The sequence below is a fragment of the Polyodon spathula genome, chromosome 1 (assembly GCF_017654505.1).
Source record: "Polyodon spathula isolate WHYD16114869_AA chromosome 1, ASM1765450v1, whole genome shotgun sequence".
Classification (NCBI taxonomy): Eukaryota; Metazoa; Chordata; class Actinopteri; order Acipenseriformes; family Polyodontidae; genus Polyodon; species Polyodon spathula.
In genome coordinates, this window is record NC_054534.1 from 61,050,413 (window position 1) to 61,064,312 (window position 13,900).

At 35.6% G+C, this 13,900-nt stretch overlaps 1 protein-coding gene across 1 annotated transcript in view; it reads left to right on the forward strand.

Moving 5' to 3' along the window:
* Positions 1-13,900, forward strand: part of si:ch211-197n1.2 (EF-hand calcium-binding domain-containing protein 6) — a 34,594-nt gene that overhangs the window by 5,784 nt on the left and 14,910 nt on the right. Inside the window, exons 2-11 of the mRNA XM_041258802.1 lie at positions 26-135; positions 1,203-1,303; positions 1,756-1,833; positions 2,245-2,418; positions 3,245-3,382; positions 6,423-6,565; positions 7,073-7,215; positions 7,801-7,997; positions 8,851-8,958; positions 9,673-9,738. Of these exons, the coding sequence (XP_041114736.1) occupies positions 26-135; positions 1,203-1,303; positions 1,756-1,833; positions 2,245-2,418; positions 3,245-3,382; positions 6,423-6,565; positions 7,073-7,215; positions 7,801-7,997; positions 8,851-8,958; positions 9,673-9,738 (1,258 nt within the window). The remainder of the gene's footprint in view (positions 1-25; positions 136-1,202; positions 1,304-1,755; positions 1,834-2,244; positions 2,419-3,244; positions 3,383-6,422; positions 6,566-7,072; positions 7,216-7,800; positions 7,998-8,850; positions 8,959-9,672; positions 9,739-13,900) is intronic.

Sequence of the window (13,900 nt, forward strand, 5' to 3'; positions counted from 1 at the left end):
TGATTGTCTTTCCTATGAACGACAGGTCAGCAAGCTGATATTGGAAGCCGCGCTGAGAGCAGAGTCAGTCAGACGAGCAGCCGGGCAAGCACAGTATCTCGCCCCGGAACTCAGCTCAGAATTGAGGTGGATGAGGTATGTTACGGATTGCTAGAGTAAATCAAAATGAAATCCATGGTGTATGGGAGTTGTAATGAGTTCTGATCTTAAAGAATGCAACTGTCTAGCAATCTGAAAAGAGAAATCAGATTATCAGACTGATGTATTACCTGTAGGTCCTTAAAGAGTAAGTAACGGGGTTCCAAAAAAATACAACGTTACACGTCTCCATGTACTGCTACAACTGTTTAAATAATGTAGGCCTATCTGTAATTTTTCTTTTCATTGTTAACATCCTGCCAACTTTTTACACTTATAACTTTAAAGTTATTTTCAAAGTTCTTTTCGAAATGGCCACTCTAGTGCACTTGAGTGTGAGATCTGTCCTCTAAATCACTAGAGGAAGCGATAAAAAAAAGAAGCATAACAAGTGCTCTGGATTTTCTGTTCCGTACCACATCATGGATTGTTATTGCTGTGTTACCTGTTTGACAATGTGGGCAAAAATCCTTACTCTGTCAGTGCACTAGAGCGGCCATTTTTAAAAAAGCTCTGAAACAGACTTCAAAGGTATATGTAAGATGTTGTCAGGATGTTAACAATGAAAAGAAAAATTACAGATACGTTATTTAAAAAGTTGTAGCAACACATGGGAAACCTCGCTACTTATTCTTTAAAGAGCAAGTGTGCTAAACATCACCTGACTGCTCTCAGTCTAAATCCCTAGATATTTTCTTATAATGAACCCACTACTGACGTAATGTCAAAACATATTCTAAAATAACTGCCAGTAAAGGACAAAAGATTGCCATCAGTTAATCATGTTTTGCACACTTTTACATAAGACACATACTGTAAGTACTCAGGCCCTCCCGACAAACCTGTTTAGTTTCCATAGCTTCACAATCTGCTTTTTTAGGAAAATTGAAAAAAACCTTTGGGACTGTAGCAGAGGATTTCAGCTTACAGTGCTGATTCGGACATGTTGCAATATCCTGTGGAACCACATGGAAACTCGCAATGTACCGATATTGTATTTTCACAGTTGTTTTATTAGTATATTGCTTGTATGAATTAGCAGTTATTTTCTTTGTTTCCATTAGCTGGAGCATCTGCTTCGAGAGAAAATGAGAGCTGGGGGATATTTTACAATGAGGCAGCTGTTCAAAAACAACGATCCTGAAGCAAAGGGGCAGGTTAACAGGTACAGTGCGTGCAGGATTAGAAGAAGCATAATTGCATTGCTAGCGCTGCTGCCTCACAGCGCCAGGGTCCTGGGTTCCATTCCAGCCTAGGGGTCAGTCTGTGTGGAGTTTACATGTTCTCCCGTGTCTGCATGGGTTTTCTCCGGGTATTTCTCCGGTGTGGTTTCTTCCCACAGTCCAAAGACATGCTGTTCAGGTTAACTGGTCATTCTAAATTGCCCTCTGTGTGAGCGTTTGTGTGTGTGTGGTGCCCTACAATGGACTGGCGTATCATCCAGGGTGTAGTCCTGCCTTGTGCCCTGTGTCTGCTGGGTTAGGCTCTGGCTCAATGCAACCCTGTAAAGGATTAAGCAGTTAATGATAATGGATGGATGGATGGATGGATGGATGATTGCATTGCAAGAAAGACAAACCTGATATGATGGTGTCTCACAATGTTTTTTCTTCATAGGGATGTGCTGCTTATGGTCCTCACTAAACTTCTTGGAAGATTTATTAGCTCTAAACAATATCAGCAGCTACTTTTAAGGTACACACTCTATAACAACTTACAGCCAGACTATTCAAAGCTAAAGCTTTGGCTAGAGATGCCATAATGTAATTGTTTTACAAAATGTTAGATCTAAACTAAACTAGAAGCTGGTAACATATGTCACTTAAAGTAAGGTAGAGAACTTGCTGACAAGCGGTGGTCATGAAATTACAACTGCTTATGACATTGTTATTGAGGGTAGCAGCATGTATTTAATTTAGGATAATGTGCATTTTTACATGTGACATTGTGAATGTAGATCATGGTAATATGCTATGTTTTTAAGTACTGATAGCACAAGTTTGTCAGTACAGCTGTGGTAGAGGGATGTACAGTATGTCACAGACATTATTGCAGTTCTTTTTGTAACCTGGCATTTTGTTTACCATAATTTCAACACTTTCCTAGACTTCAGTTGTCTGAGAAGACCATTGTTAAATTTGAAGAGCTGTATGCAGCAGTCAGAGACCCAGTTGCTGACGGAGCCCCAGCATGGCTTAACACAATTAACCGGTACAGTGGCAGAGCCTTGATGACTGCCAGCCAGGTTCATGCACAGCTAAAAGAGAAGACAAAGCAAAGGTAAAATATACAGACCCTACTCACTACAATATTGTCTATAATTAAAAGGGGCTGGCAGGGTGTGGTCTTAATATGGTGTTATGGAGTTTACGGTTCTAGACATTCGATATACACACCCCCACCCTCCCCAAATGTTTCATTCTGGTTATGGGATTGCAGTAAAATGGAAACCATTCTGGAAGATGAAAAAATATGAAAAAAAACTTTAAGATGCACATAAACAAGCAAAACAATATCAAATATACTGCATAAATAAATAAATAAATATGTTTTATTAACATCCTGTCCCAACATTATAAGGTTGGTAATCTCAAAGCCTCCATTCTAGAAAAGCCCAATTAAAGAATATGCATGCAATCACAAATTGTACAAAGCAGCAATATATGTCCACTAAACAAAAAATAGGTATTTTTCTTTCCAAGTTATTATCTGTGGTTCTGAAGCACAAGGGTCACTCAGTATGGTGTCGACCAGAGCCCCCAGTGAACTATGACTATTCAAGAGGACCACAAGACGCTCAGTAACTGAGTCAAAGGCAGCTAGCATCCTAAAACCAGTGATTTTGAATTCTGAATTAATCTTATTATACCCAAGATTTTTTAAGCTGCACGCTTTGAAGTTTTGTTGGTCTTCATCCTTAGAACTGTAATAAGTGGCTTGAAGCAGCGGCTTTTTCAAGACTGAAGTTCAGATATGTTGTTTTCTCTTGAATGGCCTGTTATGTACAACTATACATACATAAAATATTTAAACACTCAGACTCCAACTCAGACTCAGACATTAGAAAATGGTTACATGCAAAATTGTGCAATATTATATCCTTTAGATTCCTGGATCTTGCTGAGCTGCTTCCCCAGAAGAATCCAGGAGGAGCCAGTAGAATTGTTGCCCCTGAGTTTCAGAACATGTTGAATCGTATGGGCTTTCACATGGAAGAAGAAGAGTTTGAAAAGCTGTGGAAGAGGTTGGATTTCTTTAAGAAAATACATTGAACAGCTAACTGTTTGAAATTAATTACTCTAATTAATTCTCTAAAAAGTTAGATGAACCAAAGCTCACAGGATCCTTACAATACAATACGATACAAGTTTATATGTGTATTTAAAAATATACTGTTTTATATATAACGTCAACTTTTTGTGTGATTATATTAACCTGGGTCTAGAATATATTTCCTCTGAGCAGTATATGTCACCTTTTCAGATTAGTTTTCTTTCATATAGAGGTGTGTGTGTGTGTGTGTGTGTGTGTGTGTGTGTGCGCGCGCGTGCGTGTGTGTGTGTGTGTGTGTTAACAATTTATTGAACAAAGACTGTAAGGGTTTATCATAAGCCCTTGTATGAAAGTACTAATCATGCAGTGGTCAGTTCCATTATTTCTATTAAAATTTAAGCTATAATGAACAGATTAAATATAATAGCTTTATTTAACTTTGCCATTCTTGGACTAAACCTCTGTTTCTAAAATTCACATGCACAAGCAGGTTTTCAGACACTCTGTTTACTTGCCAAGACTAGTCTTTTAATTAATATGAAACTCCACTGTAAGCACTTTTCCAAATTCATTTCTCAAACATCATCCCAATTAAAGTTGCTACCTGCTTGATAAGAACTGATACTCTACACAACTTTTCTAATTTAAATGAAATTCTTACCTCGGCTGCCAAGTTTTCATTAATTTCTATGATATAATTAAGAGAGTTCATTTTGCTCATTATAAAAGGCCTTGGATTCAAAACTGATGATAACAATTAAATCTCGCTTTGACTGCCAAAAAGAACTTTCCCAGTCTCACACCGCTCTGCTGCAGGCAGGTAAAGGCGAGGCTATTTTCTTCCAGTAAGTCTATTGCGCACTAAAGGTATTAAATACAGTTCACACTTTATTGTCTTATATTCAAACTTAACAGCTCGTGTTATTGCAGTAAAATCTTTATATCAACTAAAGATTTATATTCTTTAGTTTAATAGCTATTTTAATGTCTAAAAGACGTTTTGTTTAGTTGGAGACAGAAATTGAACTTATTCTTAAATTGATTTAATTAAATGAACATTATCACAGTTTAACTTTAAATGGCATTATAAGATATATTTCTAATTCATTTAATTCAGTATAACAGTCACTCCTTAAAATTGTAATATTATTTGACTCCACTGATCTTTTATGAAGTCTTTTAAGCTTTCAATGGAAGGTCCAGTGATTTTCATCTAAATTCAAGCCACTGTTAACATATTAGAATGTAATAGTTTTACAGTGACTGAACTAAGTCTGAACTTTTTCTCTGTTCATACAAAATCCAGTTGAAACAGGTTTTAAGACAACCTCTCCTTTTGCCATTTTCAGCATTTTCTAATACTCATTATTTTAAACCAATCTTTAGCTTAATTCAGTAAAACCATCCTACGCTATGTGCCTCCATCTCTTCTTGCCAGGTTCTAATTAATTTCTGTGATATATAGAAAAATGTTTCTTTTAAAATAAACTCATATCTTCTGTTATCCAAAAGGTATTTCGTTCGTTAATATTAACGAGATCGCTCATTGTAGAGAGGATCGTGGCTTTTAAATTGCTGACCAGCAAAAAATCCCCGCTTTATCGCTAAAATCAATGAGTCATCTCCAACACAGCATTAACTACAGGCAGGTAAGGATGAGGTTACAAATCGGTTTAAAATGATTTTATAACATGTAGCTCCAAATCAGGTGTGCCAGTAAAGCAATCTCTTAGAAATTGTCATTTTCTTTTACTTCATTGATATACACAGAAGGTAAGAGGTTAATTTTTAATTAGGTACGTGCTTAGCAGCAAATGTAACCTTGAATATTAAAACTAGGACTGCTCATACATTTACTTAATGTTATTATATTAGGTTTCTTTTTTATTTAAATACTTATGTTTTCTCTTACTATAATCGAACCTAGTTTGATTGCTTCTAGCATATTAACTCTGTTCCATATAGTTTGCCGTTCTGCTCTCGCTGGATCAGAATGTTTTAAGGCTCTGAGTCTAATTTAAAATATATACTTTTGCCTGATAAGGGAGGTTTGGAACTTTCAGCAGGTCGGCCTGACCTTTTGATATCGGGAACTCTCTTTTCAGACCTTACACAGGCTTATTCAAAAGGATACAAAATACAGGATCCTACAACATTATTATTAGCAATGTATTTCATTCTATAGCATCCAATCCATATCTAATAAGTCAGCTTGTTCCCAACAAGATTCAAATTCTCCTCCTGGCTCAGCTCGAAGTGGCTCTGCAAACACCACAACAGGCCTGTGCATCCATCGTTTTACATCACAGGTGCGGGCAACCAGAGTCTTTACTTGATACCTGCAAAAACTTAAATCTTGTTATCTGGGCTCCCATCTCTACATTCTCATTCCCATCATCAGTGGGCAAACAAACAAAATAAATTAAGCTGTTTCTATCAAAGAGCCATACACCTGTCACTCACAAAGGTGCTTGCACCTTGTACAAGGGAAGACAGGTTTTAGGGTCACTCTGTGACAACTTCCATTCGATTCATATGTCTCAAATGTGAAGTTTTGGGATTCATTAAAAATAAAACAAAGGTTAAAAAAAAAATTCTGTTTGCTGTCTCTGTGTTGCCCTTTGAACCCGTTGTAACCCCTATAGAGGAACATGCAGTCTTAGTTAAGTGCTGCTATACAGTTCCAATGAAAATGAATGGAAGGTGCTTCCTGTTGTGACTGCAATGACCTAAAGTAATTAACCTATATTTAAAATGACGTTTCTAGTTACATTACTGTAGCCTTAAAACCAAGTTAACATTTTAATTTAAGTTTCACTTTAATAGAGGATTTAGAGGTGTGATATGAAGTGTATGACCATCTCAGGGACATCAGATATAATTTTAGATATTATTATTATTATTATTATTATTATTATTATTATTATTATTATTATTATTATTATTATTATTCAATATAAACAAACCACATTTAAGCACGGCCTTAACACCTTTCCTGATTTTATATACAGATATGATAAGGATGGACTGGGAGCCATCAAAGGAGATGTTTTTCTTAAAAGACTTGGGATTGATTTTAGAAATAATTCTGCAAATCATGCTGAAAATGCAGGTAGAAAATCCAGGGAATCAATGAACTCAGACGGTTCACCAAGTAAGTGGAGTTTGATGAAGTTTGTCTTAAATCAAAAATGAGCAAATAAAAACGTGCACATGTGTAATATCTGTTAACTAGTAAATTACAGTTACTGTATAAAAAAAAAACACAACTTCATTTAGCTGCTTATAGTTTTTCACATGCCCTAAATCCTCCAAAAGAGGGCACTCACGTAATGCAGCACAAGTATTGGTAGATTTGTAGAAAGCAATAGCTGGATTAAATAAGATACAACAGTATCATACTTTTGTAACATTTAAAACCAAAAAAGACTATTTAGTACAAAATGTATTTTTTTTAGCAACAGCGTTACTGTTCATTGATGGTTTGTGTTTGGTGTGACTGTTTTAACTTTAACTTGTATTATTTATATTTGTATGCAATATTGTTATTATTTTGTTTTAAGAAAACATATAACACAGACAATAGCATCCTGAGTGTTTAAATATTAGATTTTGGATGCTGTTTACCGAGAATCTTGGCACTAATTTGTTTGTTCTTTAGGACAATCAAGAAGCCTTTCAAAAGCAGAGGAGGAACGGAAAGCCTCCATCACCATAGAGAAGTGGCTGAAAGACAAATTTAGGGAGGGCTTCAAAAACATGAAGATTGAATTTGAAAAATATGATCCTGGGAAAACACACAAAGTGAGAAACAGTGCCATAACCAAAGATCACTGCACAACATTGTCAAAGATCAGTGCCATAACCAAAGATCACTGCACAACATTGTCAAAGATCAGTGCCATAACCAAAGATCACTGCACAACATTGTCAAAGATCAGTGCCATACCCAAAGATCACTGCACAACATTGTCAAAGATCCGTGCCATAACCAAAGATCACTGCACAACATTGTCAAAGATCAGGCCGCCCATATAAGTCCATATTATTATATTGTGCATCCCACTGATGCAAACCCATTATTTCTTAGGTTATTTCAAAGACTGTAGTGTTTGCAGGGTATTTATAAATATCAAACCATTTGATTGTAAATGCTGGCATCAGAACTAATAAGTGTTAATGTAATCTTATATTTTAAAACTACACAGCAGCATGTTTTTTTTTTTTTTTTTTTTTTATATTGTTGTTATATATAGTTTATCAGGGCTGACAACTGATATGCTTCTGTAGTTCACAATGTGCTTTCTAATTCCCATTGTTAGGCAAAGTGGCCAATTGTTTTGCCTTCTATTTGTCACCAAATTCTTTAATGTGTTCTCTTTCACAAAGGTTCAACAGGAAGACTTTCTGTGCGCTCTGGAGAAATTTGACTTGCACCTAAAGAAGGAGCATGTGAACCTTTTCCTGGCAAGGTGTGGCCTTGAGAACAAGAAGTCTGGCATCGACTATGCAGAGTTCCTGAAGAACTTCCAGGACCGAAGCGAGAGAGGAGTCACCCACAGAATCCTCTCCGATCCACAACACAAGTTAGTGCTTTCATTCAGCCTGTCATGAGAAGGGTGATATTTTTTGCAAATAAAATTATGTATTCAATACACACATTCCTAGTGTTAAACCAAACATTTTTTGAGTGAAATTTTAAAATATGGCACAATAATGTATTCATGAGAGATAGGGTATTGAAGTAAGCTACTGGAGTGATACTACCGAGTCCTAAAAAACAGTACAATGCAGAATTCTTTTGATGATGAGACATGCGTTAAAAAATATCCTGTAACTCCCAAAGGACAGGGGCTTAACACAAGCTGCAACTGTGTACCTAGTTTCCAAGGAAACTTCACATTGCAGCCTTGAGGTGGTTGCATCAACATATAGAGACTAAGCTTTTCAAATGTATGAAACATGCAGCTTTAATTATAGGAGAAAACTGTGTTTTGAATATAAAGTTTTCACATATAAAGTTTCAAAGCAAGAAGTGCATGAACCAACTGATATTTGTGTTTTATTTGGTTATTAAGTATTGTTTTTAAAACTAATTTGTGTATAACACAACATTTTATTTCACAGCATTTTTCAGCTTAAATCATCGTCAGGTGTCATGTAAAAAAACATGCTCCATATAAACACTTTGCACATTTTTGATAGCTGCAATGGTGACAGCTGGTGCACTTCACGAAGTTCACAAGCTGTATACGTCTTTTTTATTCTATATATAAGTCTTTTCATTTGCTATATATACAGTGTAGTGGAACCACTCATTACCTTTCACTGCAATTGTTCAGTGTCTACTTTTTTTGTAATGCAGGATTGAGTTGTCTTTATATTTAAGCAAGTTTATATTTGTTTATATTATTAAATCATTGACTTTTTTATTTACAGATTCAATCAAGATGAAAGCATTACCCTGGCTTCTTCAGTTACTGCAATAGAGGCAAAATTGACGAATATTTTTCAGTCTGAATTTCTGTCTCTTTTAGCTACATTTCAGTAAGTCCGCCATTCTTAATATCTGGGAAGAATGAATTAATCCTTAGTCGTACATCTTTTTTTTCATTAAAGTGTACTAATTTGTTTATAACAAAGTGCAAAGTTTTCAGTAGAGCAAAAACTAAGAGCATTCCTTCCTGCATTGCTTTATACAAATCCTCTGCACCACTGATTTTTACAGTGTTTTCTGTAAATCATTTCACGAATAATACAAAGAAATAAAAAAAGCTACCTAAAGTTTTATAGCACCTGGAAATATGGGATCTTGAGAATAAGAAGTAACCAAGAACAGAATCGAGATGAGTTTGTTACCATAATAAATAACATCATTGTTTCGATTTGTTGGCTACTTGCTCAAAGCCAGTGTGAAATCAGCTGACAGCACATTAATGAAATCTGCTTCTGTGTAAACATCAGTCTCTATATGTAGAGAGAAAACAAACTGAGCTCTGTTTGCAGTTTACAGTGCCATAAGCACAGAGTTGAATCTGCTGAAAAACAACAGTTGGACAAACTGGGGGACGCTGGGCTGACAAAGTGAAGGATTTGCCATCACTGAAATTACAAATACAGTACCATTGTACTGAAGGACATTAGCGTAATGCTTCAGTTAAGCATAGTTTTCTTATCAAGATGTTTTTTTTAATTTTTTTTACTTAAGATAAAACTTGTTTTCATGATATATGTCAATAATGCTGTTCTGTTCTCTTACAGTAAAATTGACAAGCTAGACAGGGATATCATCAGCCAACCAGAATTTCGAGCAGCAGTTGAGAGCCGGTATGAAACTGCCTAATACACTGAGTGTTTACTTCTATTGATGTCATGGTTACAAATGATACAAAGGTTTATCATGGTAATCTAATAATATGATTTTTAACCCTATTCATGGCTAATGCACCAAAGAATAGTGAGGAGAGGGGGGTCTGGTTGTAAAATACTTTATCTAGGTATAAATTATATAATTCATGGTTATTGTGTTTGCAATAAGTACACTTGTATTATAGTTATAAACTGTGGGCCCTATTCACAGACATTTATTAGACTGTTGGTGGTAAACTTGGTAATCTAGGGTTTGAGTGTTGCTTTGAAACACAAAATGAAATTAGTTTTATACACATGATTAATGTTTAATAAATACCCAAAACAGGCTTTTATTAGAGTGTTGGTTTGGTGAATAGGACCATATACTGCATAAATATGATGGAATTATAATGCTGTTGATCATGCTCCTTATTGTCAGCACAAGATATATACTTTAAAATATTAGGGTCCTTCACTGGTTGCATATCCTTCTTGAACAATTTAAATTTGACAGTATTAATGCTTTATTTTTTGCCCATACCCTCTAAAATATCCTTTGAGACTCGAATCATGTTGCTATGGGTTATCTGAAACTACTCATTTTTTAAAAAAATAAGTCTTTCATTAATTCTAAAGCAATATTTTGTATTTATAGTTAGTTGCTGTAAGGAAAGGGAGATCGTGTCTAACTAACTTGCTTGATTTTTTTGAGGATGCAACATCGATAATGGATAATTGCAAAGCATATGACATGGTTTATTTAGATTTCCAGAAAGCTTTTGACAAAGTCCCGCACAAAAGATTAATTCTCAAACTGAACGCAGTTGGGATTCAAGGAAACACATGTACATGGATTAAGGAGTGGTTAACATGTAGAAAACAGAAAGTACTGATTAGAGGAAAAACCTCAGAATGGAGTGTGGTAACCAGCGGTGTACCACAGGGATCAGTATTAGGTCCTCTGCTATTCCTAATCTACATTAATGATTTAGATTCTGGTATAGTAAGCAAACTTGTTAAATTTGCAGACGACACAAAAGTAGGAGGAGTGGCAAACACTGTTGCTGCAGCAAAGGTCATTCAAAATGATCTAGACAAGATTCAGAACTAGGCAGACACATGGCAAATTACATTTAATAGAGAAAAGTGTAAGGTACTGCACGCAGGAAATAAAAATGTACATTATAAATATCATATGGGAGATATTGAAATTGGAGAAGGAATCTATGAAAAAGACCTAGGAGTTTTTGTTGACTCAGAAATGTCTTCATCTAGACAATGTGGGGAAGCTATAAAAAAGGCTAACAAGATGCTCGGATACATTGTGAAAAGTGTTGAATTTAAATCAAGGGAAGTAATGTTAAAACTGTACAATGCACTTGTAAGACCTCATCTTGACTATTGTGTGCAGTTCTGGTCACCTTGCTATAAAAAAGATATTGCTGCTCTAGAAAGAGTGCAAAGAAGAGCGACCAGAATTATTCCGGGCTTAAAAGGCATGTCATATGCAGACAGGCTAAAAGAATTGAATCTGTTCAGTCTTGAACAAAGAAGACTACGTGGCAACCTAATTCAAGCATTCAAAATTCTAAAAGGTATTGACAGTGTTGACCCAAGGGACTTTTTCAGCCTGAAAAAAGAAACAAGGACCAGGGGTCACAAATGGAGTTTAGAAAAAGGGGCATTCAGAACAGAAAATAGGAGACACTTTTTTACACAGAGAATTGTGAGGGTCTGGAATCAACTCCCCAGTAATGTTGTTGAAGCTGACACCCTGGGATCCTTCAAGAAGCTGCTTGATGAGATTTTAGGATCAATAAGCTACTAACAACCAAACGAGCAAGATGGGCCGAATGGCCTCCTCTCGTTTGTAAACTTTCTTATGTTCTTATGTTCTTATGTAAATTTAATATCTCATTATAAATGTGCATTAGTATTTCAATCAATCAATCTTAATTTTTATAACATGATAAATCGCCCAAATGGCTTTATACAGATAAAAAACATTGACAAATATTAAAAGTAGTAACAATAAGCAATACAAATGAGCAATAAAATAAAAACAATAAAAACAATAAAAACAATAAAACAATAAGATCTACAAGAAAGAGAAAAAAATATGTGTATATAATTTGAAGATATATAAACTAGAGTATAAAAAAATGTATATGTTTTTTAAATGTTAAAAGCAGCAACAGTTGGCTTCGCTTACATATCTAGGCAGTTAATTCATAGTTTAGGCACTTTATAGCTGCTCTTTTTCTGAATCTTGTGAATATTAGGTAACCCGGCATCCTGTAATTGGAGGGTGTCTAGGAACATGGGGTTAAAAGATCATTTAAATAAGCTGGAGCAAGTCAGTTTAAAGCACCACCCATGTGTTAATAAGGTGTGTGTATTTTAATTATTTATTTATTTATTTTTTTTTTTACATTTGGACCACTTTTTTTTAAACTTTAAATGGCATTCCCTGCCTCAAGATGGCTACCCATGTACCCGCATAGACCTCTTAGAACTACATTTCCCATCACCCTCCTGCTCACATATGTAACTGAGATGGATTTACCAGTGAGCAGGATGATGATGGGAAATGTAGTTCTGAGAGGTCCATACCGGTACATGGAACGCCATCTTGAGGCAGGGAATGCAGTTTAAAGTTTAAAAAAAAGTGGTCCAAATGTAAAAAAAAATAATAATAATTAAAATACACACACCTTATTAACACATGGGTGTTGCTTTAAACTGACTTGCTCCAGCTTGTTTAAATGATCTTTTAAAAGTTTAAAAAAGTGGTCAAAATGTAAAAAAAAAGAAGAAAAAATTGTTAAAACAATACACACACCTTACTTAAACAGTTGTAGCAACACATGGGACCATGTAACACAATACAATAAAAAGGTCCTTATGTACCTGTGACAAAGTGGCTGCAGAGTGAGAATAGGTGCAGAGGTGATGCAGAATAAAAAACAAACAGGAAACTGTAATACGTTTGGAAAAGGGGTCTTTGTAAATCCCGGTCTGGCAACCAAACAATAAGCTCCGGCAATATACCAATGTGTAATGCACGGAGGTAGAAAAGACAAGGGATTGCAGCGCAAATAATAAATACACGTTATCTGCCCCACAATAATACTGGACACGGTCACTAGTCCGGGTGCGAGCAGTAGTGCTCGTGGTGGGTGACATCAATTTATTTAGTGACTGTGGTGAAGTGTTGTTCCAGCTCCCAAGGCGACAGCACCGGATACATGTTAGCCATCTGGTGGTTCAGAAACAAAGACAATTACTAACAAGCACAAACAAACTAAACACTCATGAATGTTCTTTTTGAGCTTTCACTGGGTCTCTCACAGTCTTTCCAGTCTCTTATTCAAAAACCAAGCAAACAAGTAGATTGCGATTCTCAGTCCCCTTTTATGGTGTCTACAGTCTGCAGTTGCTACATTGTTTCCCTTCTGGGTCAATACGTTCTTGCATCGGAGTCTCACCTTCTTCCAGACTGACGACTTCCCGACCCTGGGAAAGAATTGTAAGGCCAGCCTGTCCAAAGGACTCTACTTTCTCTGCTTAGCGCCCTCAGAGGTCGGGAGGGAGATTTATAACCAAGATTCATTATATTTCTGTCACAGTGCCCTTTAAAATATTTCCTAAACTGGACAGGAAGCCAATGTAAAGATGCTAACACAGGGATAATATTTTCTTGTCTCTCGGTCTCTGTTAAAACTCTAGCAGCAGCATTTTGTTGAAGTTGCAGACAAGATATAACATGACTACGAGCACAAGAGTAAAGGGCATTGCAGTAATCAATCCTAGAAGATAAAAAGCATGCAGCAATCTCTTAGCATCTCATCGAGAAAGAATACTTGTATATATATATATATATATATATATATATATATATATATATATATATATATTATTTTTTCTTAATGTTGTTTAAACTACATTACCTTCTAATAATAGTAGTATTAGGACACCTGTTCCCCAGTACAGTACCGCTATTGGTTTAAGGGTAGTTTATGTATTAATTTATCTTAATACTTGTTATCTTTATTTGAGATAGTAATAAATTAATGCATTATAACTTTTGACAACCCTACATAAAAGCTCACAAAGCAGCCATCCCTATTAGAAGTCT